This window comes from Condylura cristata, unplaced genomic scaffold, assembly GCF_000260355.1.
Source record: "Condylura cristata isolate star-nosed mole 26May11 unplaced genomic scaffold, ConCri1.0 scaffold00001, whole genome shotgun sequence".
Lineage (NCBI taxonomy): Eukaryota > Metazoa > Chordata > Mammalia > Eulipotyphla > Talpidae > Condylura > Condylura cristata.
The window spans coordinates 30,175,659-30,202,795 of NW_004567102.1; the positions used below are offsets into that span (position 1 = coordinate 30,175,659).

General features: G+C 33.5%; 1 protein-coding gene across 1 annotated transcript in view; it reads left to right on the forward strand.

Moving 5' to 3' along the window:
- MYO6 (myosin VI) overlaps positions 1 to 26,794 on the forward strand; it is a 114,994-nt gene extending 88,200 nt beyond the window's left edge. Inside the window, exons 21-35 of the mRNA XM_004673635.2 lie at positions 3,252 to 3,382; positions 3,474 to 3,551; positions 5,480 to 5,609; positions 7,263 to 7,353; positions 8,205 to 8,355; positions 9,216 to 9,424; positions 10,506 to 10,584; positions 11,318 to 11,478; positions 13,917 to 13,946; positions 16,914 to 16,952; positions 19,776 to 19,879; positions 20,087 to 20,218; positions 22,472 to 22,498; positions 24,664 to 24,882; positions 25,396 to 26,794. Of these exons, the coding sequence (XP_004673692.1) occupies positions 3,252 to 3,382; positions 3,474 to 3,551; positions 5,480 to 5,609; positions 7,263 to 7,353; positions 8,205 to 8,355; positions 9,216 to 9,424; positions 10,506 to 10,584; positions 11,318 to 11,478; positions 13,917 to 13,946; positions 16,914 to 16,952; positions 19,776 to 19,879; positions 20,087 to 20,218; positions 22,472 to 22,498; positions 24,664 to 24,882; positions 25,396 to 25,595 (1,781 nt within the window). The 3' untranslated portion in view covers positions 25,596 to 26,794. The remainder of the gene's footprint in view (positions 1 to 3,251; positions 3,383 to 3,473; positions 3,552 to 5,479; positions 5,610 to 7,262; positions 7,354 to 8,204; positions 8,356 to 9,215; positions 9,425 to 10,505; positions 10,585 to 11,317; positions 11,479 to 13,916; positions 13,947 to 16,913; positions 16,953 to 19,775; positions 19,880 to 20,086; positions 20,219 to 22,471; positions 22,499 to 24,663; positions 24,883 to 25,395) is intronic.
- Positions 26,795 to 27,137: the final 343 nt, after the last annotated feature.

The window sequence follows — 27,137 nt, forward strand, 5'->3', positions numbered from 1 at the left end:
CGTCTTGCATTTGACTTTTATAATTTAATTTAACAGTCTTCCCCTGCTTATGTGGAGTATAGCTCCCACACCTCCAAATCTGGATCTACTCTTGATCCCGCTTATAAAACCTTAATTGTTAATGGATGTAATTCTGATCTTTTCTTCTCATCTGTACAGACAGGGTAGACAAGACAGGTTGGCACCATTATAAATTTATGATCTCTAGGGCTTCAGACCCACCCTTGCCAAGTTTCCCCGATCTGCATATGTATTTCTCTATGGAGACCTATGATAATTACCCTCAGTCTTTGAGCTATTGCCAACAATATATCACCTCTTTACTAGAAAAACCAAAACTTTACCTATTTGCTACTAAACACAACCTACTGCATAAATTTACCTACTGTTAAGAAGGATGAAGAAAATAGGAAGAACCTTTCTTCCTAGAATAGACAATAGTTCCATAGAATCCACTCCTTCATACCTTCTTATGAGTCTTCAATATTGATTGTGTGTGTTGAACCATACCCTTTGAGAGGTGTCTCTCCCATTACCATCTAAACTTGTTAAACCTCATTTTAGTTCCCTCTGATCCATTCGCTTCCAGTTGCCTCCCTATATTGCTCCTTGTTTTTGTTCCCGTTTTATCTTTTTCCTCTCTAAGAACAACCTATTCATGCTTTCTCTTTTCTTGTCCACTTACTCCTTAATACAGGCGAGTTCCTCTTCCACTGTGATCAGCCCTCCAAAATAGCTCTTGAAAAGGTTACCAGTGGGTTTTTTTTTTTGAACCTAAATCAAATGTTCATGTTGAAGCCCTCATCTGCACAGCAGCCTTTGACTTTTAACCAGTTTCTAAATACCCTTTCCATGGATCCCAAAACAGCTAATCATGGTGCTTTTCTCTAGAATTAGGTGGCCATACCTGATTCCTTTTTAGGTTGGTCATCTTTTACCTGGATATTACTTATTAGAGTTTGTCAGACATTAGATTAGGCCTATTTCTTCACTCTTTATGAACATTATGCAATATAATTTTCCATGATGATGAAGTTTTTATTAGCCAGTTCAAGTGCTCAATAGCTAAAAAATGTATCTTGGCTACCATATGGAGAGACACAGATATTTAGGGCTACAGAGAACTTGAAATATGGGACTAAATTTTACTGCATTTTAATTTTTTAAATTAAAATTTAATTATGTGGCTAGGTGCCTGCCATATTAGATGGCAGAGCTATATATTCTCTATGTCTCCCAAGACCCTTTAATATGACCTAAATGTTGTGTCTTTTTTTATCTCCAGATTTATTCAGATAGAATATTGCATAAGTTTGAATTGTACATGTGTTGATTTTATATACTTATGTATTGCCGAAATGATAACTACCATAACATTAGCTGACACCTCACATACCACATAATTATCAGTCCTCCTTTTTACAGTGAAAACATTTAAGATATACTCTCAAGGCAACAGTGAGTTTTAGTACTTCTTAATTCAAGCTAGCTTTTACTGTAGTTTCCTAGTTATTCTTCACTTATATGCAGAATTATGATTTCATAACAAGTCTTAGGTCTTTTTACTGCTTGAAATGCTGTAATGTCTCTGATCATTTTTAGGGTAAGTAATACCTTCATTTCACAGTAATTATTAAAAATTTTAAGCTATTTATAAAATAATTTAATTTTTCCTTCTACAGATCTATAAATCTATAAAGGCAGAAACTCTGTTTTGGCTTGCATTTTATCCCTGCTGCATGACAGTGCCTTGCATATCTAAGATTCAGTAAATATTTGTGGAATGAAATTCAGTCAAGCAATATGAAGATTTGTGTGTGACTAATTTTAACAAATACTGGAAAAGTTTAATAATTAATGTGTGCTGTATACCTGAATATAGGACAGATACAGTTTTATAGTATTTTCTTCAGGTCATCCTTCTTCTGCAATTGACTTTTATTCCCATTTAGATTTTTCTTTAGGATTTGTTTAGCCTAAAATAATAAATTATTTATTTCCTAAGTGTACATTGAGTGTTCTGGCAAATAAGTATGCTTAGACTTAATTATACATATGTTTAGATTTGCAGAATATGGGCTTACTCTTGCTTTAACGAGGATTTTTCTTTCGGTATGCTATATTCTTTTAAGATATATTGGCAGTTTAATAAATGACACCAATTCATAATAGTTCTATTTTTATAATTTTTTAAAGATTTTTTTATTTATGCGTATAGAACTGGGTATGCATAAATAAATAAATAAGGTCAGAGGTGTGGGGGTGAAAGGATCCACCAGAGAGAGAGTGGGAAGCAGAACAGGCAGATCTGCTGAAGTACACTACTGAACGGAGCAGCAGGTGAGACAGGAGAGGTCTGCTGCACCATGTGGTTCACCTCCCTAGCCAGGGATCGAACTCACACTGTACTGGCTGCCATAGCTTCATCGTTCTTTGCTTTAACCTGTTGTATAACCAGGGAAGGCCATAGTAGTTTGATTTTTTAAAGTAATAATAATACTAAGATTTTATGAATTGGTTCTCAATACTTACCTGTCATGCTGGTAGGTAATGAGAAAAGCAAAATATATCAGTAACTTGTAGAAATAAAAATATTGATAAAACTTTCTAAAATAAATTTAAGATTTGAATTATATTTTGCTTTCCATCTTCCATTAGCTTTTTTTCAATTTGAGTACTAATTGATATAGGACATCTTTTACTAAAATTACTTTTTTTTTCTGATCAGACCAAGGAACATTGGGGGATGGTGAGAGGAGGCAGGTTTTACCATTGTAATCTTGGGGCTGTGCTCCCTGTCTGAGGTAGCAAAGAAGAGTTTTCTGAGTATGACCAGCCAGGACTATATAAAAGACCCCGCACTTTTAGAGGAAGTACCAGTCCTGGAAAATTCTAGAAGTAAAAGTACTTAATTTTGTAATTTTTATTTTTTAAGCTTCAAGAGATGTTTAAATTCACTTTAAGTGCTAGGAAAGTAGCAATATAATTGATAATTTATCACATTCCATGACATATTGGTTTATCCTATAGTGCAGAGAATTTATGAACTGGTTTGCAAAACATTCATTAGAAATGTCATGGAATGTCTAGAAATATATGTGTGTGTGTGTGTGTATTATATCCTTTATAGTAATTTCATTGCTGATAATTCCAGTCATTTAACTTCAGATTTTTCTTTGTAAAAATCGATCATTCACAATTTAATCTTGGACTATAGCTATTGGCAATAATTTCTGTTGTTTTGAATCTAGGTATGGTGTCTGTTTTGGACTTGATGCAGGGTGGTTTCCCATCTCGAGCTTCATTCCATGAACTCTACAACATGTACAAAAAGTATATGCCGGATAAACTTGCAAGATTAGATCCAAGGCTGTTTTGTAAGGTACAAGTATCAATTAAATTAAATCTCTGTGTTATAAACTGTCTTTTTAGTAATTACCAGTTGGTATTTAACTTTTTAATATTTTTTTCAGGCCCTTTTTAAAGCTTTGGGCTTAAATGAAGTTGACTACAAGTTCGGGTTAACAAAAGTATTTTTTAGACCTGGCAAGGTAAATACATTTTTATTTTAAACTTAAACATGATCAAGAATATGAATAGTTGGGATCAGTAAATATTTTTTAAGGCTTTAGTGATTTGTATTGTTAAATTATATGAATACTTATAACATGTATATGTGCTTAAACACATAGTCTCCCCATTGTGAGAAGTTTTACTACATGAAGTTAAGCTTTTATTTCAGCTTTGGAAATACTGGTGTTAGAGCATTATGTAGTTGGATTTTCATTATATAAGGGTTCAGCAGAAAATACTTCTGTTTTAAGCAAATTGAAAGCATTTCTACAACATTAATTTAGTCTTTAGTAATTACAGATTTCACTTTACCATGGTAGATAATTAAAGTGTAGAAAATTGGAGAACTGAAGAAATGACTACTATCAAATCTAGAATGAATGAATGTAGAAATACTTTTGTATGTAACTAAATTTTCTTTGGCTAGCCTAAAGTTTTAATATTTATAGGTTCTTGATTACAAGATTGAGTTATAAAATATTTCATGACAAAATTATACAATACAGAAATATCCAGTACATTTGTAGTGTGTTAGTAATATTTTCATCATTTGTACTTTAATATTGACTGAATAATTACATCCTCAAAATTAATCAGTTGTTCCTGTGTAATAAATAGCCAAACATATTTGTGTGACTTAGCAAAGTAGGAAATAAATGTCTTTAATGCCTTATCAGTTAAATTAATCATAATAAATAAATTAGATTTCACATTTTGGGGCATAAAATACAGTGTATGTTGCATAACATATATGTACTTTGTTGTTAATATTTTTACTGCTGAGTACCCATCTAATTTCCTAGAAAAGAAACAAATTGAAAGTTAATGTATAATAGTTATAATTAGCTTAGTGGTTATCAAACATTTATTATAAATACAACAGTTTATTATAAGCTTTATTTTAGGGCTATAGTAATTATTTTAGGATGAATAACCTGTTAGAAAAAGCTCTTGATCTTGTTTACCTCTGGAAAGATCCACTAGTACAAAAATACATTGAAAGTACAGACAGATTTTCAGAGATCCTTAAACTCTTTGTTACCTTCAGTTGAGTTTTAATTGTAAGTTGTATTAATATGTATGTGATGTTATCAATATGTGTTGTGAGATAAGAGTATATGGCAAAATAGAAGTAATTATATAATTTGATATTAAAATATATGGAAAAAATAACTGTTTTACTTACCTGTTTTCAGCAATGTCTTACCTTTGACCAAAGTAGAAGTGGGGTTGGGAGAGAGAATAGTTTTGGTGATCTTACATAGCTCACCTTCACTTGTCAGCAGGTATATACCAATATCTGGAAATGTGGTTAATCCACATAAGAGATATAATAAACATTTTTCCATTGTTCTCAGTAACATGTTTTTGCCATTTGTAATGTAAATTAAGGTTTCTTTTTCTATTTTTTTCTAATGAATCTACTAATTAAAAATGGGTAACTAATAACAATAATGAACAAATATATACTAGAGACATTTTACAGGGGTGGAGTGGGGAATAGGATCAAAAACGGGGTGGGGGAGAGAGGGAAGTGCATTGGACTGTGGTGATGGCACACGGGTGATTTGGTGATGGGGGATTACAACTGAGATGGAAAAAGGTACAAAATGATGCAAAAAAAAAAAAAACACTTTATATTATTTTTTAAAAATGGGTACCGCCACTTATCCCTCCCTCCTCCACCCAAAGACCTAGAAGAAAGAAGATAAAGGCAGCAAAATGTCATCAGGTGTGTTTGGATTTGTGTAGACTTCACTGAGATGTGTCTGTGTATTATGTTTATGTAACGTACTATGGGACTATTTCCAGAAAGTTAGATTTGGATTTGAGTTACAGTTAATTCATGTTTCTGTATGTTTAAACATTTTTATCTTTTGATTTCTAATATTATTTTATTTCTTAGTTTGCAGAATTTGATCAGATTATGAAGTCAGATCCTGACCATTTAGCAGAATTGGTTAAAAGAGTCAATCACTGGCTTATCTGCAGTCGCTGGAAGAAGGTTCAGTGGTGCTCACTCTCAGTCATCAAATGTAGGTATTTCTTTCACCCCCAGAACTGTTACTGTTTTAGAAATGTATTGGCTTGGTGAGCTGGACAACAGAGACTGTGGTGTTTGTTCATGCTGTTTTTCTGATTCCTCCTTATATGTAGCATGTGATAGCATTTGTAGACTTTCTATTTTGAGTGTATGTATGGCACTTACTTTTTTCATCTGAATGTGTTATAGGAGAGTTAATTTCACCCCCCCCCCCCCCCCGCCAGTCTCTCAGTCTCTCAGAATTAGGCAGGAACTTTCTTTTTTCACCTGGCATTACCAGCACACATGTGGTGGAAACTTTCAAGATTGTGATTATCCTCCTGATCCCAGAGATCTTGCCAGTCAACAAATAGTGTTGATTCCTCCTCCAGAGTGTACACTCTTTCCTCTTTCTTGCTAATGCATTAGTGGAGCCCTCATCTGACATGCATAAATTTCTCAGAGTAATCTTCTCAGAGATCTCTCCCTAAACTAAAAGTTTTGTTTTGTTTTGTTTTTTATTAAGGTTCTCCTTTAATTGTTATTCAGTCTCTGTCTTCCAAGGCCCTGTAAATGGGACTTCAGCTTCTGGTTCAGACTTTTCTCCTGTCTGTCCCCTTTGATACCCTGTTTCCTGGCATAAACTGGAATGAGTTGCTTTCTTCTGGTTCTGTCAGTTTTTGTCCAAAGAAAGTTGTAGCTTTATTCTGCTTATCTCTGACTCACCTGAATGTCTGTAGCAAGCTTTTAATTGTAAGGAGCTGTTTTCAGTATCTTGATTAAGTTTATAATTGCTTCCCCCATAATATCAGAGTACTTGAAACAGTGCTAGACACATGCAAAAGATTCTATAAAATTTTCCTTATTAATAGAAACATAAATTCTTTAATATCATGAAAAGCAACAATACAAACAAAACTTATTACTGAATTCTTGATAGACAATTGTAAATATGGATAAAAGGAAAACTGTAATAAAGAAAAAAAAATAGCAGGAGCTCTTTTCCCATCACTTTCCATTACTTATATAACCTATTATCAATGTAATGCATGCTTTCAGCTTTGTACATTATAATGGAAAGCACATTAAAATTATCTGTACTGTATCATCCAGTTGATTGTGTTGCACAATGGTGCTGAAGTCAACACCAGATGGGATTTTTGCAGGGTGTTTAAATAGGGACACTAAAAAAAAGGCTTAAAAAAATGTTTCAAGTCAGATCAATCTAGGACTGTCTAGATCATTCTGGGTAACTGAAGTCAAATACATATCTTTATATGCAGCTGTCAGGGGAATGCTCATGGTGAACCTCGAGGGAAGGTATAGCATATAGCATTTCCAAAGGACATTTAATAGATGAATACTTTTTTCAAGACACACCTGTTAACATTTTATAGGCCAGTATTGCCAAGGACAGTTTGGGAAGCAGTCGTACAGTATAAGGAAATTGTGTTTTTAGAAAGCCTAGCCATATGCATACTCTTATCTTTTATTTTAAGAAGTATAAGGAATTAAAAAAATGTTAACCTTGATTGATTTTGATGTCTGGTATAGTGCATTCATCAAGATTTCATGTATTTTGAAAGTTGTGGAAATGAATAATTTTTTAAAATATTCTGATTAAACTGAATAGTTTTCTGTAATTATCTTTCCCTCTTATACATAGTGAAGAACAAAATAAAGTACCGAGCTGAAGCCTGCATTAAAATGCAAAAAACCATTAGAATGTGGCTTTGCAAAAGGAGACACAAACCTCGGTAAGATGAACAATACTTAAGGAACTCTATACAACCTGGTAAAGTGACTATAAAGTCATAATGAAGAGTGGTTTGGATACTCAGAGTCTTCCCCTTTCTGAGGTCACTTATGAAAAGAGACTGCTCTGCTATGCTTTGTCTACTTAAAATCTCAGTCCACACTGTTGTTGTGTCTTGGTGTGAGAGTGTGGTGGTACTGCATCTGAAGAGATGTGGGCCTCTGACTCACATACAATGCTATATTAGTAACATTTCATTATTTGTGAACTTTTGCTTCATTATTCCCTTAATTCAACAAAAGGATGTGTTTCCAAAAATGTAAAAACTATGAAAGATTTAAATAGGTGGGTGAAAGCTGCACTTTCATTCATTCAGATTGTTTTAGTGATTTGAGTTTTTTGATAAATGTTAACTTCACATTGTTTTTCAAAAATCTCAGTGTTCTCAACATAATTCTTAAGGTGATCTATTTCAGTTATATCATCACACTATAAATTTAGTCTTTATTCCTCATTATTTGACACTTTCATTTTTAATTTAATTTGGGTGTTTTAAACTTGGAGGTATTCTGTTGATCTGTAACACTTTTGTGAAGAGATCACATCATTTAAGTTTTTCTGTAATTTTAAGACTTAATGTAAATGTAAAATGCTTGCATCCTGTTGACAGATATTCACACCCATATTTATTTATTTATTTTTACCCATAACAAGAGTTCTGAATACTGAATAAAATTAAAACAGAAGTGAAATATTTCCATTTAATAATATGTAATAAAAATTACATTTTATTAAAATGAAAAATCTACTTATGGCATTAAATGATAAAGTGATGAAATAATATCTTTACAGCATTGATGGTCTGGTTAAGGTGGGCACATTGAAAAAACGACTGGATAAATTTAATGAAGTAGTAAGTGCACTGAAAGATGGAAAACCAGAGGTGAATAAACAGGTCAAGAACCTTGAAATTTCAATTGATGCTCTAATGGCCAAAATTAAGGTATGTAATTCTAACCCAAATGCCTTTGACTAAAAAATTTTTCTACATGTTTATTTGCTAATTATTATATTTATATTTTCATTTCTTTTTCTCAGTTATGTATTAATATCTTAACATTTTTTATGTATGGTTTCATAGGTCACTAATTATATGGGATATGTAAACTTTTTATCATACTTTCTCAGATATGTTATGTAGACTGTATATCTTGGTTTTAGAAGATCAGAAGTAGAATGGAGAAAAAAGATCAGGAAAAGAGAGAAAATACTTTGGATAAACTTAGCTAATTTTACAAATCTGTCTAGAGCCATCTCTGTTTAGGTGGTATTATTAGTTAAATCCAACCTAGCTACATTGCTTAAAAATTTACTGAGGGAAATCATCCAACAATTTTGAATGTATTGAGTATTTTTTAAATTTTACTTAGGTACATTTTAATGTCATCATTAAAGAGTAGTAAACTGACAAAATTACTGTATCATTCCTTGAAAAATAAGTTTTTAGCTGCAATGTTTCATTGTCTCCAGTATACTCTCAGTTTTTTGATTACTTAGCATTAGAAAAGAGAGTCAAATGTTTGTATCCAATGATAAAGTTTTTATTTTTTAAAATATTATTTAATATTCAAAGAGCAGAGTGTAGATATAAGCATGTTGCTTACCAAATTTTCTATTCTTTGTGCACATAGTTTTTTTAAATTGTGATAAAAAGCTCAAAATATTAAAATTGCCATCTCGAGTATTTAAAATGAGCAATTCAGTAGTGTTGTGTATCTCAAATTGTTATGCAGATGAAGAGAGAATTTTTTTTTGAAGAGATAACTTTTTAAAGTGCATGTTTATTATTTGGTTTTCTTTAAGTCCACTATGATGACAAGGGAACAGATACAGAAAGAATACGATGCACTAGTTAAAAGCTCAGAGGAGCTCCTCAGTGCCTTACAGAAAAAGAAACAGCAGGAAGAGGAAGCAGAAAGACTGAGGCGTATTCAGGAAGAAATGGAAAAGGAAAGAAAAAGACGTGAGGAAGATGAAAAACGCCGAAGAAAGGAAGAGGAGGAAAGACGGATGTGAGGCATTTCTGTTTTGCTTTGAATTAGAAGCTAACATAATAGTAAATTCCTGGTGTGATGAGTGATGAGTGAATAGTCATGTTTTTAAGATGTATCCTTAGTTTAAAATACTAACTAGTATTTTAATTAGAAAATGAGCACATTTTATAATATAGCCTGAAATAATTTTGAATACCTGAATGTTTGTTAGATTCTTACCCCTGAAGAGCTCTTTGCTTCTTTTTAAAGTTAAGACTTGTGCTCATTGTATCAGCTAGAAAAAAAGGTGTTTCTACTTTCTGCAGTTTTATAACTGATAACTGTTGGGAGATTGCCATGACAGCGTAGACAGAAGGAATAGAAGAGTTGTTCAGTTGGAGGAGTGGAAAGAGGCATATATAATCAGGACCTTAGAGCTAAATTTTATCACCATGTTAGTCTAGAGATGTTAAAGGTTATGGAATATAATTATAGTTGTTTTATTTCAGAAGAATTATGGTCAGTATTGTTATCCCCCCCCCCAATAAGTTGATAATGTACACAGCCAGGGGTTAATTTGTGTTTCCATTCTCCCTTTGTCTGTCTCCCTTCTACCTTCTTCCATCCTTCTTCCCTCCCTCCCTCTCTTCCTTTTTAATTGAGGTAACCCTGATTTACAATACTGTGTGAGTTCAGAATTACTTCTGCACACCTCAAACAACGTATCTCTTCCCCTGTGGTAACCATCATTCTGCTGTCAGAGCCTTTAGTATTTTTGTTTGTTCATTTGCTTTATTTCTGTATATTTAAATGTGTGAAATTATGTCTTTCTTACTCTGGCTTATTTCACTTAGCCTAAACCCCTCAAGTTCCTTTCATTTTTTAGTTTCTTTATTACTTGATTAATTTAAGTGTCTTAATTATATCTATAATAAGTCATTGATTTCCTCATTTCTGTGCTTAATTCTTCCAGTTGTAGGCCTATATATTTGACATTGTAGTCTAAGTAAAGATGTTCAAGACTCATATCTTCCTGAACTAAATCTTGTTTATTAATATTTAATTTCCTGAGGGAGTTCTTATTTACTATTACATACTTGAGTTTTCTATTTTTTGTTAGGAAACTGGAGATGGAAGCAAAGAGAAAACAAGAAGAAGAAGAGAGGAAGAAAAGGGAAGATGATGAAAAGCGTATTCAGGTATGTACTTAATAGACAGTCAAAAAGAATTTCTGTTAAAATATTGATAGAATCTACAAAGTCATAAAATCAAGGAAGTAAAAAGATCACTCTTTTCTAGATAACTTATCACTGATTTATCCCAGGTGTGAAAGACAGTTTCTGAAGTTCTGAAGTGGTTTTGGTGAGAGAATTTGAGCTCAAATCCAAGTTCTTTCACTGCAGAGAATGGGACATTGCACAAGTCACATTGAGTGACTGTAGACCCCTTTTCTCATTGTAGGATGAAAATAAATGATTGTTGTGAGCAGTAAATAAACAAACATGTTAGGGCATTTAAAACAGTGCCAAGCTAAATAAAAAATTAGTCTTGTCAGTGCTATTATTATCACCTAAGGGAGAATCAAGTCAGTGCTCCCTTAAAACATTTCAGATACTAATATTAACAGGTCAGGATTAGGGTATTCTTCCTGTCTGCTCTCTGGTGTTGCTGTTAATATGGTATCTGGGATCGTCATGTGATATTTGGGTGGCATATCATCGTGATGATTTGTTAGGAGTCTGGTTCCTCTGCCTTCCTCTGGAAAGAGAAGGCATTGGTCATGTAGAAGAGAACTGAGACTTAGGAGATGGGATTCCACTTAAACAATGTACATCCCTCTGTAAAGAACTTGTGCCACGGTTTCAAGTACTAATGGGAGTGATCGAGTGAACTAATGGTGAGCCTTTGTTAAAATGATTTTGACCTGGATAGGCTGAAGTGGAGGCGCAGCTGGCCCACCAGCGGGAGGAAGAATCACAGCAGCAAGCAGTTCTGGAGCAGGAGCGCCGTGACCGGGAGCTGGCTCTGCGCATCGCCCAGAGTGAATCTGAGCTCATCAGCGACGAGGCCCAGGCTGACCCGTCCCTCCGGAGGTACTGGAACTCTTCTCTTTCTCTACCTCTCGGCTTCTCATTTCTGCAGAAAGAGAATAGGCGCAATTGTATTTTTAGGTCCTGATACTTTTCTTTTAAGTAAAATCACTTAAAATTATTTCCATCCACTTTTATACCCAAGTGAACAAAATAGTTGATTTCCTCTGATTGTTAAACTATTGAAAAACAAAGGTCTTCTTTCAGTTTGAGTATTTTGTTAAACTTCAAACATCTCAACTGACATTGTCAGTTTTTTGTAAAGAGTAGATCTCTGATTTCTAAACATCAGTGATTTAAATACTTAACATAGAGATCAGTGACTTTGTTATCTACTTTAATATTTTTGAGGTTGAGATTTATTATCTAAGTGAAAAATATACATTGTCTATCTTTCTTCCCATTCCCATGCCCACATTCTTCAGAATAAATGGATTTCCTTTTCCAAGAAGGAAGATGAGTCATGCTGGAATTTTGGCTCCCTTTGTTTTCATTTATCTCTGAATATCTCTTGTTGGATACGGAGAAATACAAATATTTGTATTAAAAGTTGCAGGCAGGTTTAATAGAACAGATTAGTTTTTTAAAAAAATTTAGACAGTAGAACTGTTAGTTATTTTACGATTTATTTGTAAAAAATATACCCAAACTGGGTTGTATGTATGTAAGTGTATACATATTGGGCTGTACATAGACAAGTATAGCCATGCTTTTCACAACCTCAGAGCATTGTTTACTGGCAAACAGAATGCAGGTGCAACCACTAGAGGCCACTATTTCTCTGCAAAGGAAGAAAACCTGGTTCAAATTGCATGTTGTTGGTGATTTTTATTTAGCTGAAAGCAAAGATAGGGAGAAAAGAGTACCTTAAGTGGTTTTGACACTTTTGTCTAGTGATTATATTGGGGACGTCTAGTATCCGAGTTTTACGTGAAAATATATTTCAATGAATTGAACAGGCCTATCAAACACAAGCTCTTAGAGTAATTGTTAGGCCTTGTATTTTTAGTTCAGTATTTGGACTCTTAATTAACATTTCTCTACATATTTTCACCCAGCTATGCACTTTGTAACTGCAAATTCAGTTCAGTTATTGTTTTGTTTCTTCCCTCGGTGTTATGTTGGACTGGCAGGGAATCTTTGTGTTTAAGTGATGAGTTTCAGGACCATACTCTTAAGCCAGGTGCCTACACTCCTATCCCTAAGTTTCCTGAAAAGTATTGAAGTTAAAAAACCTGAAATTATTATAACTGAGGTTCATGCTGAAGGGACTCCTAAGTGGAATCATTGTTGATATTTGTGGTCAAACTTTATGTTCCAGCATTTGAAATATGAGCTATATTTGCTGTTATTCCATGTACTATAGAATATGCTGGTTTATATGTGAACTCCTTCCTGTCTTCAGAAGCCACACTTCTTCCAAAATAAGTGGTGTCAGAGAAAGAGCAGACCATTTAGCACCTTTAACATAAATGACAAGTTACCTGTGATTTAAGTGGAATTAACTAGATAATGGGACCACTATTAAGTAATTAGGAGATACTCAGAAGCTATGACTTGAAAGGCAAAAAAAAAAGTTCTCCTGTGGACCAACCCTAAGGGTGGTGTCCTTTCTTCTGGACTGCCCATTTAAATTCTTTTCTCAAGGCCTCTTCCAGGAGAATTTACCTGGTTTTCAGGACCTTGCAAGCACCTCTTTTGAAATACCTGGTTACTTTCTACTCTATAGTATAATCATTAGCACTTCATTATGGGTAATGATCTGTACATATTTTTCATGTTTAATAAATTTATCTTATTGCATGGATATAATTAATTTTTTTTTTGCTTGCTTGGTTTCCCTTTGCTAGCAGTGAGTTCTTTTTAAGAAACTTATGAATAAGAGTTCTGTGTAACCTTTTACTATATAACATGTAAATATTGTTCTTGGCTTCTGTGATGCATTACAAATATATGTGGATAGGTCCTGCTGCCATAAATAATTTCAAGTTACTTTTCCAGCTTGGATTCCCAACCAGTGGCTTCTGAGTAAGAATTTTTTTCTGATATGTTTAAAAAAATTAATCAGTTACACATATGATCCTTGATGCAAAGTAATGATTTCATATTACCTGAAATTATTAAATATAACCCACATTCAATTAAAAAAATCTCACAGTACATGAATTTTCTATCTAGATGTAATATTTTTAATTTTCATTGACTGCTTTTAATTCTTTTTTAATTTATTGAAGATTTATAACTTAAATTTATAAATGATCTCAAAAATAAAAAAATGTAAAAAAAATTAAAAATTCTAAATGATGGAAATACATATTTTAATTAAAAATAATGGGTTTTAAAATTAATTATTGAAGTCATTGAAACCAAATTTGCACAAATCCAGATTTTCACAAATCAGAATAGGTGCTGATATTAACTAAACTATATTCTTTTTACAGAGTTGATGGAGCAAGACCCAAAATGACACCGTATGTCATTTTCCTTTTTAAAACTAAGCTTAGTCATATAACCTCTTTTGTAATAGGTTGTGAATACTTTTAGCAAAAATAATTTCCTCACTGAAGTAAATTTTATATTATTTCCTTTTACTTAAGAGAAGAAGCTAACTCATTATTCTTTCTCCCTTTTTTGGGTAGGAAAATGTTTAATATTCCTGTTTGATACCATTCACACTAATTTATCATTTTTGTCTTTGTTTTCTGACTAACTTTAACACCTGTTTTCTTTGTTTTTAATAACTGTTACATCTTTATAGAAACAAATGTAGAGATATAAATAAGAACAAATGAAATATTAAAAGTATTTGAGTCATAGCAGATAGCTTAGTTTTCAATATAAATGAGTTTATTGTAACATATAAATTAGCTCATATTTGAAGTTAGAGATTTATTGCTAATTTTGGTTGCTTTTGCATAATTTTGCTGTTAACACCCCACACCCACACCCAGAGAGTATCTTAGTAACATTTGAGTTATACATATGAATATATATTGTATATATTGTGTAAAAATTTTGGCATATGCCTAGCATCTGATTTTAACAGCTGTAAGCACCTCATCTGTAACACCTTTATAGTGATGGTTCTCAGTTCTGTCATACAAGTAATAAATATTTTATGAATGGTCAACATACATAAGTAATTACCCGAAAACCTTGCATGTAAGAGAAAAACATAGTAATTTATAATAAAACAATCTGTATTTTAACAAGTACTTGCATACAACTAGAGGAAGACAATCAAGTACTCATATATTTTTCCTCATACATAGAATCACTGTGAATGTGACAACTAGGTATACAAATTGATATAAGAATGTTATAGCATTCCAGTCAATGCCATAAAATTGTGAATAGTCCTTTGTAAAGTTCAGAATGAAATTATGATCTCCTTTCAAATATATAATAATTGCATTCCTAGAAGATTTCTGTGAATATTAAAATCTTGACCCAAAAGTACAAGGTAAAGCATCTATATGTTCATCTCACCGCTGTGTCTGGTGGCTATGTTAAAGCTGCACATGGCATAGGGCTGTTCTTTCTTGGGCAGGGCATTTGGCACCCTAGTCCTCTCCTCAGATATCAGCAGTACACTCCCACATTGTTGCTGCTACAATAAACAGAAAATTTTGAAAATTCTGAGTGGGTGCTGTTGCTCCCCACTAGAACTATTACTTTATACTTGAATTAAACAAACCCTGTAATATCTGAGGTGGCAAAGGTGAACTTGTGAACACCTGTGTTTATTTTGAGAAATCAGAAAGAAAAGACAATTGGGTTCAGAAACCATATCCATCTAACACATTTGATACCACTCCTAGAGCAGTAACAAGTCAGCTGAGATATTGAATCACTAGGGATCTCCTCCAGTGTAGTGCTGGGTCACACATAGAAATCTCTATGTGATCAACAGACCATGTAGTAAAGAGCTTTGAAAGGCTGTGAATTCCCTTGAATCCTGCTGGGTAAAAGAAATGGAGAAAGCTTTAGGAGAAAAAAAGATGGCAAAAAGAGATGTTTTTGGATATTAAGACAAATCTTGAGGTGGGGTAATAATAGAATTAAAGTATTTATCAAAATCATACTGAGTTTGAAAGAAAATTCTCACTAATCTAAAGAGACTCTGATAGCTGCATTGCTCAAAAGAATTTATATTAGATTATATTTATATTTTGTATTTTTGTTTGTTGTCCTTGATTGTCAGTTTTGCATGACTACTTTTGCTGTGACTGCGTTTGTTGAACTGACCTCTGTCAGTTCCTAATCTTAGGCAGTATTTTGTGCAAGGAAAGACAAGTACAGAAGTCTTCCACTCCTTGTAATCAGGCTTTCTGTATTTGATAGGCATTTAAGAAACTGCCCTCAAGAAGATATACCCATATTTTATTCTAAGGATTTTTATTGATTTGTAAGATTTTGAGGATATCAGAAGTGCAATGAGTAGATTGATTAATTAAAAGGAAGCAAGCATAAGACAGGAAAATAAAGTAATAAAGTTAATAAGGTATTGATGAACAAAAGGAGATGTTCATTCCACTTCACAGAATTAAATATTGAGAAAAGTTATACTTTTAAAGTCTTGGTCTTTGGAAATATTTGTCCTTGGAAACTTCAAATACTTCTGATTGTTAGTAGTGCTTGATGTGTTTATATCAGATTATTATTTAAACTTTGACTTAAAATGGTTTAACATCATTTATGTCTTGTCTAGTGTTACTAAGTATCTCCATTGCAAATATCTGAGTATGGACCTATGCCCTGCCTATATATGCCCTTTATTTATAGAACATATTGATTATATATGCATAAAAAATACCACAAAAGCATGCTTTCATGAGAATTTAATGGAAAAGTCTCTACTGAGTATTCTTGGTGGTACAGGGGGTTAAGTCTCAGCACTATCAAGCTATGGGCAGGCACTGCAGCAAAAGTTCAATCCCAGGCCTTGGAAGCTGACCCAGGTGGTGCAGCAGACCTCTCCTATCTCACCTGTGCTCCCCTCAGCAATCTATTCCAGTAGATCAGCCTTTTCTGCTCCCCACTCTGCTTCTGGTGAGTCATCTCACCTTCCCTCCTCTCCCATAACTCTGACCTACACCCCAATTATTGTATGCATAAATAAATACAATAAATCTTAAAAAAAGTAAAAGTTCCTATTAGAAAATTATAAATAAATAAAATAAATCTTAAAAAAAGTAAAAGTTCCTATTAGAAAATGTAAATGTAAATATACTCAAGTAACTAACTGATTTAAACAAAATTTTGCCTGTATTTTGTGACTATTTTGAAAATTTTAAAACTTTTGCAAAGTAAAACAATAATGAATAATTAATAAATCAAAAGTTATTTAAAATACAATATTAATTAGACTTTCATATCTTTTAAGTAATTTATATAATTGTGTTCTTAACTATGTTTTATTGTTATTTTTCTTGTAGGGAGCAAATGGCGCAAGAAATGTCAGAATTATTGAGTAGGTTAGTGCAGTGTAATTTGGAGAATTATCACCTCAAAATCATATTTTTAAATTACACTTCACTATTTGGACCAGACCCTGTTATTGAATTACTGCTTTTTGTGTAAATATGCTGTACAGTATATGTCACTTCATTTCTCTGTGCATCCTTACATAAACAATAGTAAAAAGCAGTGTTTCTCTGAATCGGAATACCGTTGGCATTTTAGATGTTGTGTCCCTTATTGTTCTGCTACTCTCTGGTAATGCTGTTTGGCTTATCATTGGCCTCCACCAACACAATGCAATGTTGGTGGGAGGAACCTTTCCTCTCATTGGAACAAAAGTAGTATTTTGAAACTACTTGGGTGGAACTGCCCCTTCTTGGAAACCACTGTGCTTAGTAAAGGGGGGGAAATAGAGGGAGAGGGCCGCCTTTTGAAGGCCCCTGCACCATGTTCCATGGTTTAAAAAGCTCTGATGTAAAAATGGAGCTCTCAAAGTTTACAACTTTCCAGCAGAATCTGGTCCAGTACTTTTATAAGAAAATATCAATCGCTAACACTTTAACTTTTAATTCTGAAGTTATAAAATTAACTGCAAGTATTAAAATTAATATTTTTTAAAATTAAGTCATTTTGCAACCACCTTACTGTATTAGTTACATGATTGCCTTTTTAGCAAGTGTACACTAGTAAATTTCATGTTTATTTTATTGTTCTATACAGATAGTATATGTATATATGTCTTTCCAGAGATTGGGGGAAGAAAAATATTTAAATGCATTGCATTCATGTACCTCTTAGGATGCTAAATATATTTTTCAGCCGTAATATTTTTGTTTATGGTAATAGGAATCAAAAGTTAGTAATATTAAAACCATATTTTAAACAATAATAACTTGAATTTAATGCTATTTTTTAAACCACTAAAACAAACCTAGTGAGGTGTATATTGACACCTCATGCATATTCTTATAATCTGGAAAGCTGTTTTATTATATAAATTCACTTTCTCAAAAAGAAAACTAACAAAAGCCCATAATGATTTTTCAGCTGTTCTTCTGAAAGAATAAGGAAAAAGGGATTTCTTTTTTTGCTTGTTTATTGAATGTTGGTTTAGGAATGTAGAAAGAAAAAAAGTTGAATAAATTTCAAGGCATACGTTACTGTTAAGGGTAGTAGAGCTTGCTGACACATAGCTTGCTCTTTTTGAGCAAAGCAATTAAGAAAAAGCTACATGGAAAATTGCCAGTCATACAACTTCTAAAAATATAGATTCTGCAATTGCAGGTTTTGACCACAAAATTGCAGGAAATACTAAATCATACATTATTCTTTAGTCAGTCTTATATGTGACTAACAATAAACATGTCTAATAATATTTAAGTATGTAGGGTGAACTATGCTATTTTTGTTCTGTAAAATGAAAGCTTAAACTGGCCTTTTAAAGAGGCCAGGTATCTTATTTATGTCATTGGTAAAGTTAATATTGATGAAATAATTGCCTCATTTATAAAGAAAGATGCATATTTTCAAACATTTTACAGTAACACCTCAGTATAAGCATCTGTGTCTTGACAGTTTGCCAGGACTGCTATTGCCTTTGGAGACATAATTGTCCCTCTGCAAGGGGGTATTTCCAAGTAGTAGGTGACAAAGGAGCAGTTCCCTGTGTGGTACCTGAGAAGCAGTAGTTTGATTTTTAACATTTAGTTCTTTCATTGTTTGTGCCATTGTCACTTCATGTTTTGAATAAGATGTGTTTTAATTACTCTGATACTTTGTGCTTGAAAGTCTGCTTGCAGCTGTTCCTGAGCGTCTGCTGTGTGGAAAGTGTTATCCTTTGCTGAAAAATATGCTCATTACTACAGAAAAGAACTTGTTCCCTTACATTTTGGCTAATTATTTCTAACTATGTATGTAAAAGCAAGCCTTAAGCCCTGCATAGTGCTACTGTAGGGAAAAGTCAAATTATCCCATTTTATTCTTTTTATAAAAGAATGATAAAATGTTCTTTATAAAAATACCTTAATTTTTTTCTTTCCTGTTTCTCTAACTCAAATGTTCCTGCTACACAGGGTAAGATTAAGCACACACCCTTTGAAATCTGTCATCTGGATCATGACCTAAAACCTCTTTAACTTGTTGTCACATTGCTACTTACTGCATATGAGGACATGGTTCTCTCTACATACAGAATGTTTCTAAGTGTTCTTTAACAGTGAAACAAAAACATCAAATCAGTTTCCAGACTTCAGCATTTGTGTTAGCTCCATTAAAGGACTGATGAGTGGATTGCAGCTTGGCCATTTTCCTGTGGGCCCTGTAAACAATGCTCAGGGGATTCTGAGCTACTTGGCTGTCTAGGGCATGGCCTTCCTAGCACCCAGCAGTCCATAGGCAGTGGCAGTGGTTGATTGACTGAATGGCTCATCAATCAACCATTAATTCTAGTGCTCTTTCAAGTGCGTTGAGGATTTCTTTTTTGATTTCCAGGAGTGTGTGTATGTTATATATATTCCTGAAGTATACATTGCACATCTATGTCTATGTTCATAGGTTTACAACATTAAGTCTGGGCAAAGTCCATTGTACTAGAATATCAAAAAGAAGTTCTTGATTTCAAACCCAAGGCCATTACGCAGCACACTGGGACACTGCATTTTCCAGGGCATCCTTTAGTTCGTCATTGTCAGTCTCATCTGTCTGATACAGAAGTTACTATATGTTTTTCTAGTAGTTATTTCCTCTTTGCAAACTTAATGCTTATTTTTTAAAATCTCTTTAGTCAACATTTCCTGTATGTTTTAGTTTACATATTTAAAGATATGTAATAATTACAGAGGTCCTGCTGTTCAAGCCACCAAGGCAGCTGCTGGTACGAAGAAACACGATCTTAGCAAATGGAAATACGCAGAACTACGTGATACCATCAACACTTCTTGTGGTAAGTGAGTGGGAAGATGATAAATGCAAAGACTATATCTGGTAACTCATAAAGTAAATATCTGGATTTGGTATTATGTTCATTCGGAAATGAAAACTTCATATATTATGTTTATGTTTATGGTACAAAATAATTATGCTAGACAACTAAATTAGGATGTTAATTAACTCCTTTTTTCCATTTTAACCCATTCTGTGTAATTGCTAGATATTGAACTCCTGGCAGCTTGCAGAGAAGAATTTCATAGAAGACTAAAAGTGTATCATGCTTGGAAATCCAAGAACAAGAAGAGAAATACTGAAACAGAGCAACGTGCTCCAAAGTCTGTTACTGACTATGGTAAAAACAAATTTGTAATTTTGATTGTTTCCATGTACATATAGATAATAAAACTATACATGAGACGTTTGGGTAAAGGTCCAATACAAATTTTCTCTTACTATAGAACAACTGTAAAACTAGTGTAGAAGTGTGATTGCTGAATCTAACACAATCATGACCAACTATTTTAGATAGCATATTTTTAATGACTTTGACTTTAAAGTCACCTTTGATAAGAGGTGTTGAACTTGTTTAAATGGTATTGACTTTATTTAAATAACTTCAAGAGGTAAGAATTTTTTTGTCAGTACTAAAAAGGTTGCATTATCATGTTGTAGATGCATGTTTTTCCACACACAAAAGTGCACATGTCCATAAAGATCTCATGGACAATATAAAGATTGCTTTGAAAAAGAGAAGAGTGTTACAGTTCAGTGAAAATATAAAGGAAATATTAACCTTGATTTAGACCAGATTTTTAACTATGTCAGGGTTTTATATTTAAAAAAAAGGGGATTTTATTATTTTGTCATTGAAAGGGTAAAATTGTATATTAGAAACTGGGAAGTAGAGAAGGAAAGACGGAACCTAATAAAAGCATTGTTCTATCTTTAACTGAGAATACCTACAATAGTGGAGTTGTAATTTCATGTTTTTGAACTTGCTACTTTTAAACTGCCACAATTTTTATTAAATTCTAATAACTGGGTGACAGCCTACTTACTATTTTTTTTAAAGGGGCATATTCCTTTTTTTTTTTTTTTTTAAAGATTTATTTATTTATTCATACAGAACTGGGGTACAGGCCAGAGGGTGCGGAGGGTGAGAGGATTCACCAGAAACAGTGGGGAACAGAACAGGCAGATCGACGAAGTACACTGCTGAGGGGAGCAGCGGGCGGGTCAGGAGAGGTCTGCCACGCCATGTGGTCACCTCCGGGGCAGGCGGGAATCGAACTCATGTGGAAGTGGCTTTAGATTCTCAGTGCTGTGCTTTAACCCGCTGCGCCATCAGGGAGGGCCAAGGGGCATATTCCTTTTAAAACATACTCAAACATTTTATAATATAGTTTATCAATGTGTAAGTTAAAAGAAAATGAGCTTTGGGTTATATTTTGCTTTCCTTACCACCTTCCTGATAGTAAGTAGTAAATAAAAGGAATGTTTGATTAAAATCAGTTAAATTGTGGGATTTTGGGCTTTCTAAGTTTTTGCAGAGACTAGACTGAGAGAGTATTAATACTAATAAGAACTGTTAGTGTTAGTGATTGCTCAAGGGGAGTCTCAGTGAGAATATGACTGAGGGAAGCTCTCCAGAGATCATCTGGCAGTAAGAACTGGCAGTTGGGATGCCCGCTAAACACGGATTTTCTTCTTTGTTTTAAAAAGTTGTCTTTGTGCAGTGAAGATGACAGGATAGTTCCCTTACCTGTTTCATGGCACCTACCACATTTCTGCATTTTGGTAAAAATGGCAAGAGACTGTTTTTAACTGCAGTGTTCTAACCATGACTTTTAGCAGATAGGCTTTCCTTATCCTGAATGATTGCAATTTGAAAAATAGAAGGAATTAATGTTATAGTATTTAGCACACTCATTTTTAATGAGCAAACGAATATTTCTTGTATTTTTAAACTAAAACTTGATACTTTACTCACCCAACTTTGCCCAAAAAAGAGCAATACTTAAATACATGACTTTCCTCGGTGGTTTGATACTGTTTCCATTTATAATACTAGATGGCCCTCCCTCCTGGTGGTGCAGCGGGTTTAGGACACAGCACTGCAAGCTAGCCGCAGCCACTTCAGTGCGAGTTTGCTTCAGTGTGAGTTCGATCCCCAGCCCTGGAGGTGACCCACATGGCACAGCAGGCAGGGATCAAAATCATGCAGAAGTGGCTTTAGCTTCTTAGTGCTTTGCTTTAACTCGGTTCACCACCAGGGAGGTCCGCTTAAGTTTTTTTTTTTTTTAATAGACATTCTTACAATGATTTAATGATGATATTGGCTAAGCCATGTGTTGCTTTTTTGTTTGGGTAACATTGTATCTCCCCAAATAAAATTTACATCATTTTTGTATGTTTTCCAAGCAAAATTTCCTAAACATTATCAAAATAGCTTAAAAAAATCTGAAGCTGTTCATAATTCTGACAATACTGGGGGTTACTTTTTTGTCACCACCTCAGTTGGTGGGTAGGTTTATAAATTAGGGGATGAGCATATAATAGCTTTGGCATTTTTATCTTTTCTTCAACATGAAATGTTTGTTCACAGATTTTGCGCCATTTTTGAACAATTCACGTAAGTCACCGGGTGATAATTCATGAGCTAACTGGAAGATGGGTTAAAAATACTTTATAAGATACTAACTTATGTGAAAACATTGTTTTGCTACAATTTTAAGTGGAATTGTGCATTAATGTTGGCTTGTCTGTACTAAGATATTTGAGATGATTCTTTTATTTGGATGACTCCAAAATATATATTCAGAAACAAAACTTAATTGTTTTATTAGATAACTTTATTTGAAGTAATAGTATTTAAAACTGAGTATACACAATTCTTTTTGTAGCAAAATTAAATAAACAGCTATTCTTTTAGAATAAAGACTAACTTTAGGTGCTGGTTTCAAATACTGTCTAATTTTCAAACACTTGGTGGTGTGTTTCTGTCCAAAGAGATGTGACTTTTACATGATAATGTGTACAGGTTTAATAGGATACTCCCTAAAGGAAAGAGGGGCTAACTGCTTCTGATGTATATATTTTGGTAGTTTAAAGCTTTGAGTGATCTTAGTGTACAGTGAATTTCTTCTAGAATAAGTCAAGTGGTAATTATAGAATGCCATATTTACTTGCCAACTTGTTGAGCCTGGTTTTTTTAAGTGCTCCTGGTAATTTATGGGGTTACATTTGAAACTGACTTCACACTTTTGTAGATAACACATTTGGAATTGAACTAAATGGTTGTTTGGAAGATTAGTTTCAAGCTTTTAATGTCTTATCTTTTTTCTGATGGATTTTTGCTTCCAGGCTTCCCTAATAGAAATTCACATTAGTAGAAACAGTTACCAGAGTCTTCCTGTTCGGTTTCTTAATTTTACCCAATGTACCATCACAGTAAGTTTCCTAGCAAATAGATAATGAATTCCAATTCATTGCCTAAGATGGAAGGGAGGTTTTATTTTTTGGCATTTTAAGGTGTTTTAATTTTGAGTTAGTGTACTTTCTGCCAGGTAGGTAATATTAAAAGTAAAATAGAAACTCTGAGCTGTAAGAAGTTTGGGGGAATAGGAACAAAAGAGTAAGTAATTGTAGCTCTGTTAATATGCTAACGGTAGTGGGACTTCTCAAAGTCACTAACAAGACTGGGTCACTGTTTCATGGGCTACATGGCTTTACTAACTGCTTTGGCTTTCTCTGGTTTGCACAGAATTAAACTGAACTGCTATAAATCTTGTTGTTTGTTGGTATGAAAAGTAGAATAAGTATTTTCAGCCTTTCAGTATTTGGAAAATCTTATAAAAGCCACATGTGGCTATTACGTAGATTCATGGGTAGAACTCTTCAGTGACTCCTAATTGAGCTGCAGTAAATAATCCACTTTTAAAATTGGGATTAAGTGAATTTACCAATATTTTGCTGTAGCAGATATAAAGTCATTTCCCCAGGGAAGTGTTTTTATTTGCAAGTAAGATAAAAATCTAGCTGTTTAGTAATGAAAATTGAGTGAAGGAAAATAATTTGCTAGGAGGGCAGTGATGGTTAATAGCAGAAAAGCAGGAGAACCAAATACAATAATATACTTTCTACTTACTTCAGTGGATTTTATTTCAAGAGAAGTCATGATTTCAGGGTAAGTAAATATCTCTGAGGGAAAGTTCATGCTTACTATTACAGGATTTTTATTACTGGTATGCAAACATTTAAATAGTATTAGTAGAATGTCTGTTATCTTGGCCTTTTTAAATCCCCAAATCAGTTGACAGAAAAGTCTTTTTTCTTCCACATTTTTAAGGAAGTTGTTGTTAAATAGACAAATAATCACAATCCTTCAGATTTTTGAAATTACTTCTTGTTTGTTTTTTATCACAGACAGCCCAGTAAGAGTTATGTGAGCTCATTGAAGAAAGTATAAGTCTAATGAATAATATTAGCTTGCTTTTCTGCCATGAGTTTAAGTTACTGGTATAGTCATTTGTGGAAATCTCTAGGGCTCCAGTTGATGTTTTCACTGCTATTACAGTTGTTTGTGTCCTGCCTGCAGTGGAAAGGAATATCTTTAAGGAAAGAAAATTCTCAGAAATCACACTGAATTGTATTCATTTATAGGCAGCTAATATTTACATTTCACTTTAAATTGACTATCAAGAACCTCTTCTTTTTTTATAAAAAAAAAAAAAAGCCTTTTAGGATGCAAGTTATCCCATGGGCTTCGGGTATAACTTTGCTTGTTCTATGTAACAGCTCAGCAGAATCCAGCAGCTCAGCTTCCTGCCAGACAGCAGGAGATTGAAATGAACCGCCAGCAGCGCTTCTTCCGCATCCCATTCATCCGCCCTGCTGACCAGTACAAAGACCCACAGAATAAGAAAAAAGGCTGGTGGTATGCCCATTTCGATGGACCGTGGATTGCCCGGCAAATGGAACTCCATCCTGACAAGCCACCCATCCTTCTTGTGGCTGGTGTGTATGACTCCCCTAAAAAAATATATATATAACACAAGAAAGATTATAAACCCACTGAATGAAGCAGTTTAATATGTAATGCAATAATTCATTAACTTTCAGGATTAAAGGGATGGAATTTTGCAGATAAATCACATTTTCAGTTAATTGAGGATTAGTTTATTTATAATGTGAAACCACTTGGATTAATTATATCCTTGTGTAGCACACAAGAACATGTCTGTGTCCTCAGAACATTTTCACTGGTGTTTAAATTTATCAGTTGACTTGTAATCGTTTGAATAAATGTAGCATTCTGTTAACTCTGATAATTCGTTTGGTCAACTCTACTATTAATACATTTTGAGAATGGTTCTGGCTGGGAGTTTCTCATGAATTTATTAAGCATATTTCAATTCTAGAGGGAGAAAAAAATTTTAAAAGTCTTGAAATATGTAAGAATTGATAGATATGTGAGGAATAAAGTTTTTAATAAACAGCAATATGGTAATTCTCATGTCTTCTATGCAGGTAAGGATGACATGGAGATGTGTGAGCTGAATCTTGAAGAAACGGGCCTGACCCGAAAGCGTGGTGCTGAGATTTTGCCAAGACAGTTTGAAGAAATTTGGGAACGCTGTGGAGGCATCCAGTACCTTCAGAATGCAATTGAGAGCAGACAGGCTAGGCCCACGTATGCAACAGCCATGCTACAGAATCTGCTGAAGTAGATGTTGCACTAACCTTGTAGCTGGAGCCTTTGCCATGGTACTAGGTAGGGTGTGTGGCCTAGAGGTTGAACCATTCCGTAATCATGTTAGAATTACTCATAAAAAGTGGACAGATTTTAGTAATCCTGGCTTTTTGTTAAGTTAATTATGGTAGTAATTTGGGACCTAAAGTTTATTTTCCTGTATTCATGATAACTGTTAAATCTCTCTTTCTAATATTGTTACACTTGGACTGGTTCTGACATTTCTCATCCTCTGCCAACAGAGTGCCTTCAGTCTATCATAATTATTGTCTAGGAAAATAAATTTAAAAATTCAGGATATGTGGCTTTTAAAGAATGACACATGATATAACTGGAATAATGAAATCTTAGCTTAAATTCATACAAAAATTAAGGCACTTAAAGTGAGCTGGATACTGATATTTTGATGTGAAAAACTGTCTCCTTTCTCTATTCACTTTTTCAGATATTGATGGGAATTTCCACCAGAGGTGAAATTTTATTTTTTCCCTTTGCACTGTTTCTTAGTTTGAATAAAGCAATTTGTCTAAAAGTCTTGAAATCTAGAAAGAGCCTTGATGTATTTAATGTACTCTGTACTAAACAAGGTACTTAGATCCTGCACAGACCTGTTTTTCCTTTCTATTACATTGTGTGTTGCTCTAAGAATATTTTTCTTATATTCCATGGATTAATGAAAGAAATTCAGATCACTTAAATGCATAAAAACTTTGTGATAACTGTCCTTTCATTTAGAAAAGGAAATAAGTTTTAGTTGGCACTGTGGCTTAACTGGACTGAAATATTCAACAGTTCTTTCAACTTCATCTCAATTATAATTTTTGTCTCAGAATCATGTCCAAGTTGTTTCATAGATTTAAATAAGTGTTGTTTCAGACATCTTTCCTTAAAAAACAAAGAAACTCCTAGTGTATTTTTGGCCTTTGAGATTTTAGTGATTGTAGAGCTGTTTTATAAGCTTTGTAAATCAAAAGTCCTTCTACTGAGTAATTGCTTGATTCATGTAACTGATTAATTAAAAAAAGTTTTTTTTGTGTGCTGTTACTTTTGATCAGATGTCAGCAGTTTCAAGCCTAATATTTTTGACTTACACATTAGGAATTTGGAGACAAAAATACATCAAGGAGTTATGTTGACATAAGATGTTTTGTTTGTATTTTAGAATAAAATTAGAAAATGAAATTATTCTCTGTACCTGTTTTCCCCCACCCCTGCACCCCACGATTTTTAAAGATGCTACTCTTTGAAAGGAATTTTCAGTAATTTTTGCTCTAGAAAGAATAACTTCAGTTAGGAAAATAGTTCCCAGCTGATTAGATTAGTGCTTGTGAGCCACAAGCACTGTTTTCAGGATTGCTTTTCTCATAAATATATGTCTCAGTATGGAAATATTTATTTATTATGATACTTTGCAAATGATTGTCTTCTGTGAAAGAAATTAAGTGGCCCGGTCTGTGCTGTTGAGAATGTCAATGTGATTATCTTTTGAAGGCTGCATAGACTCACCCACCTCGGGTCA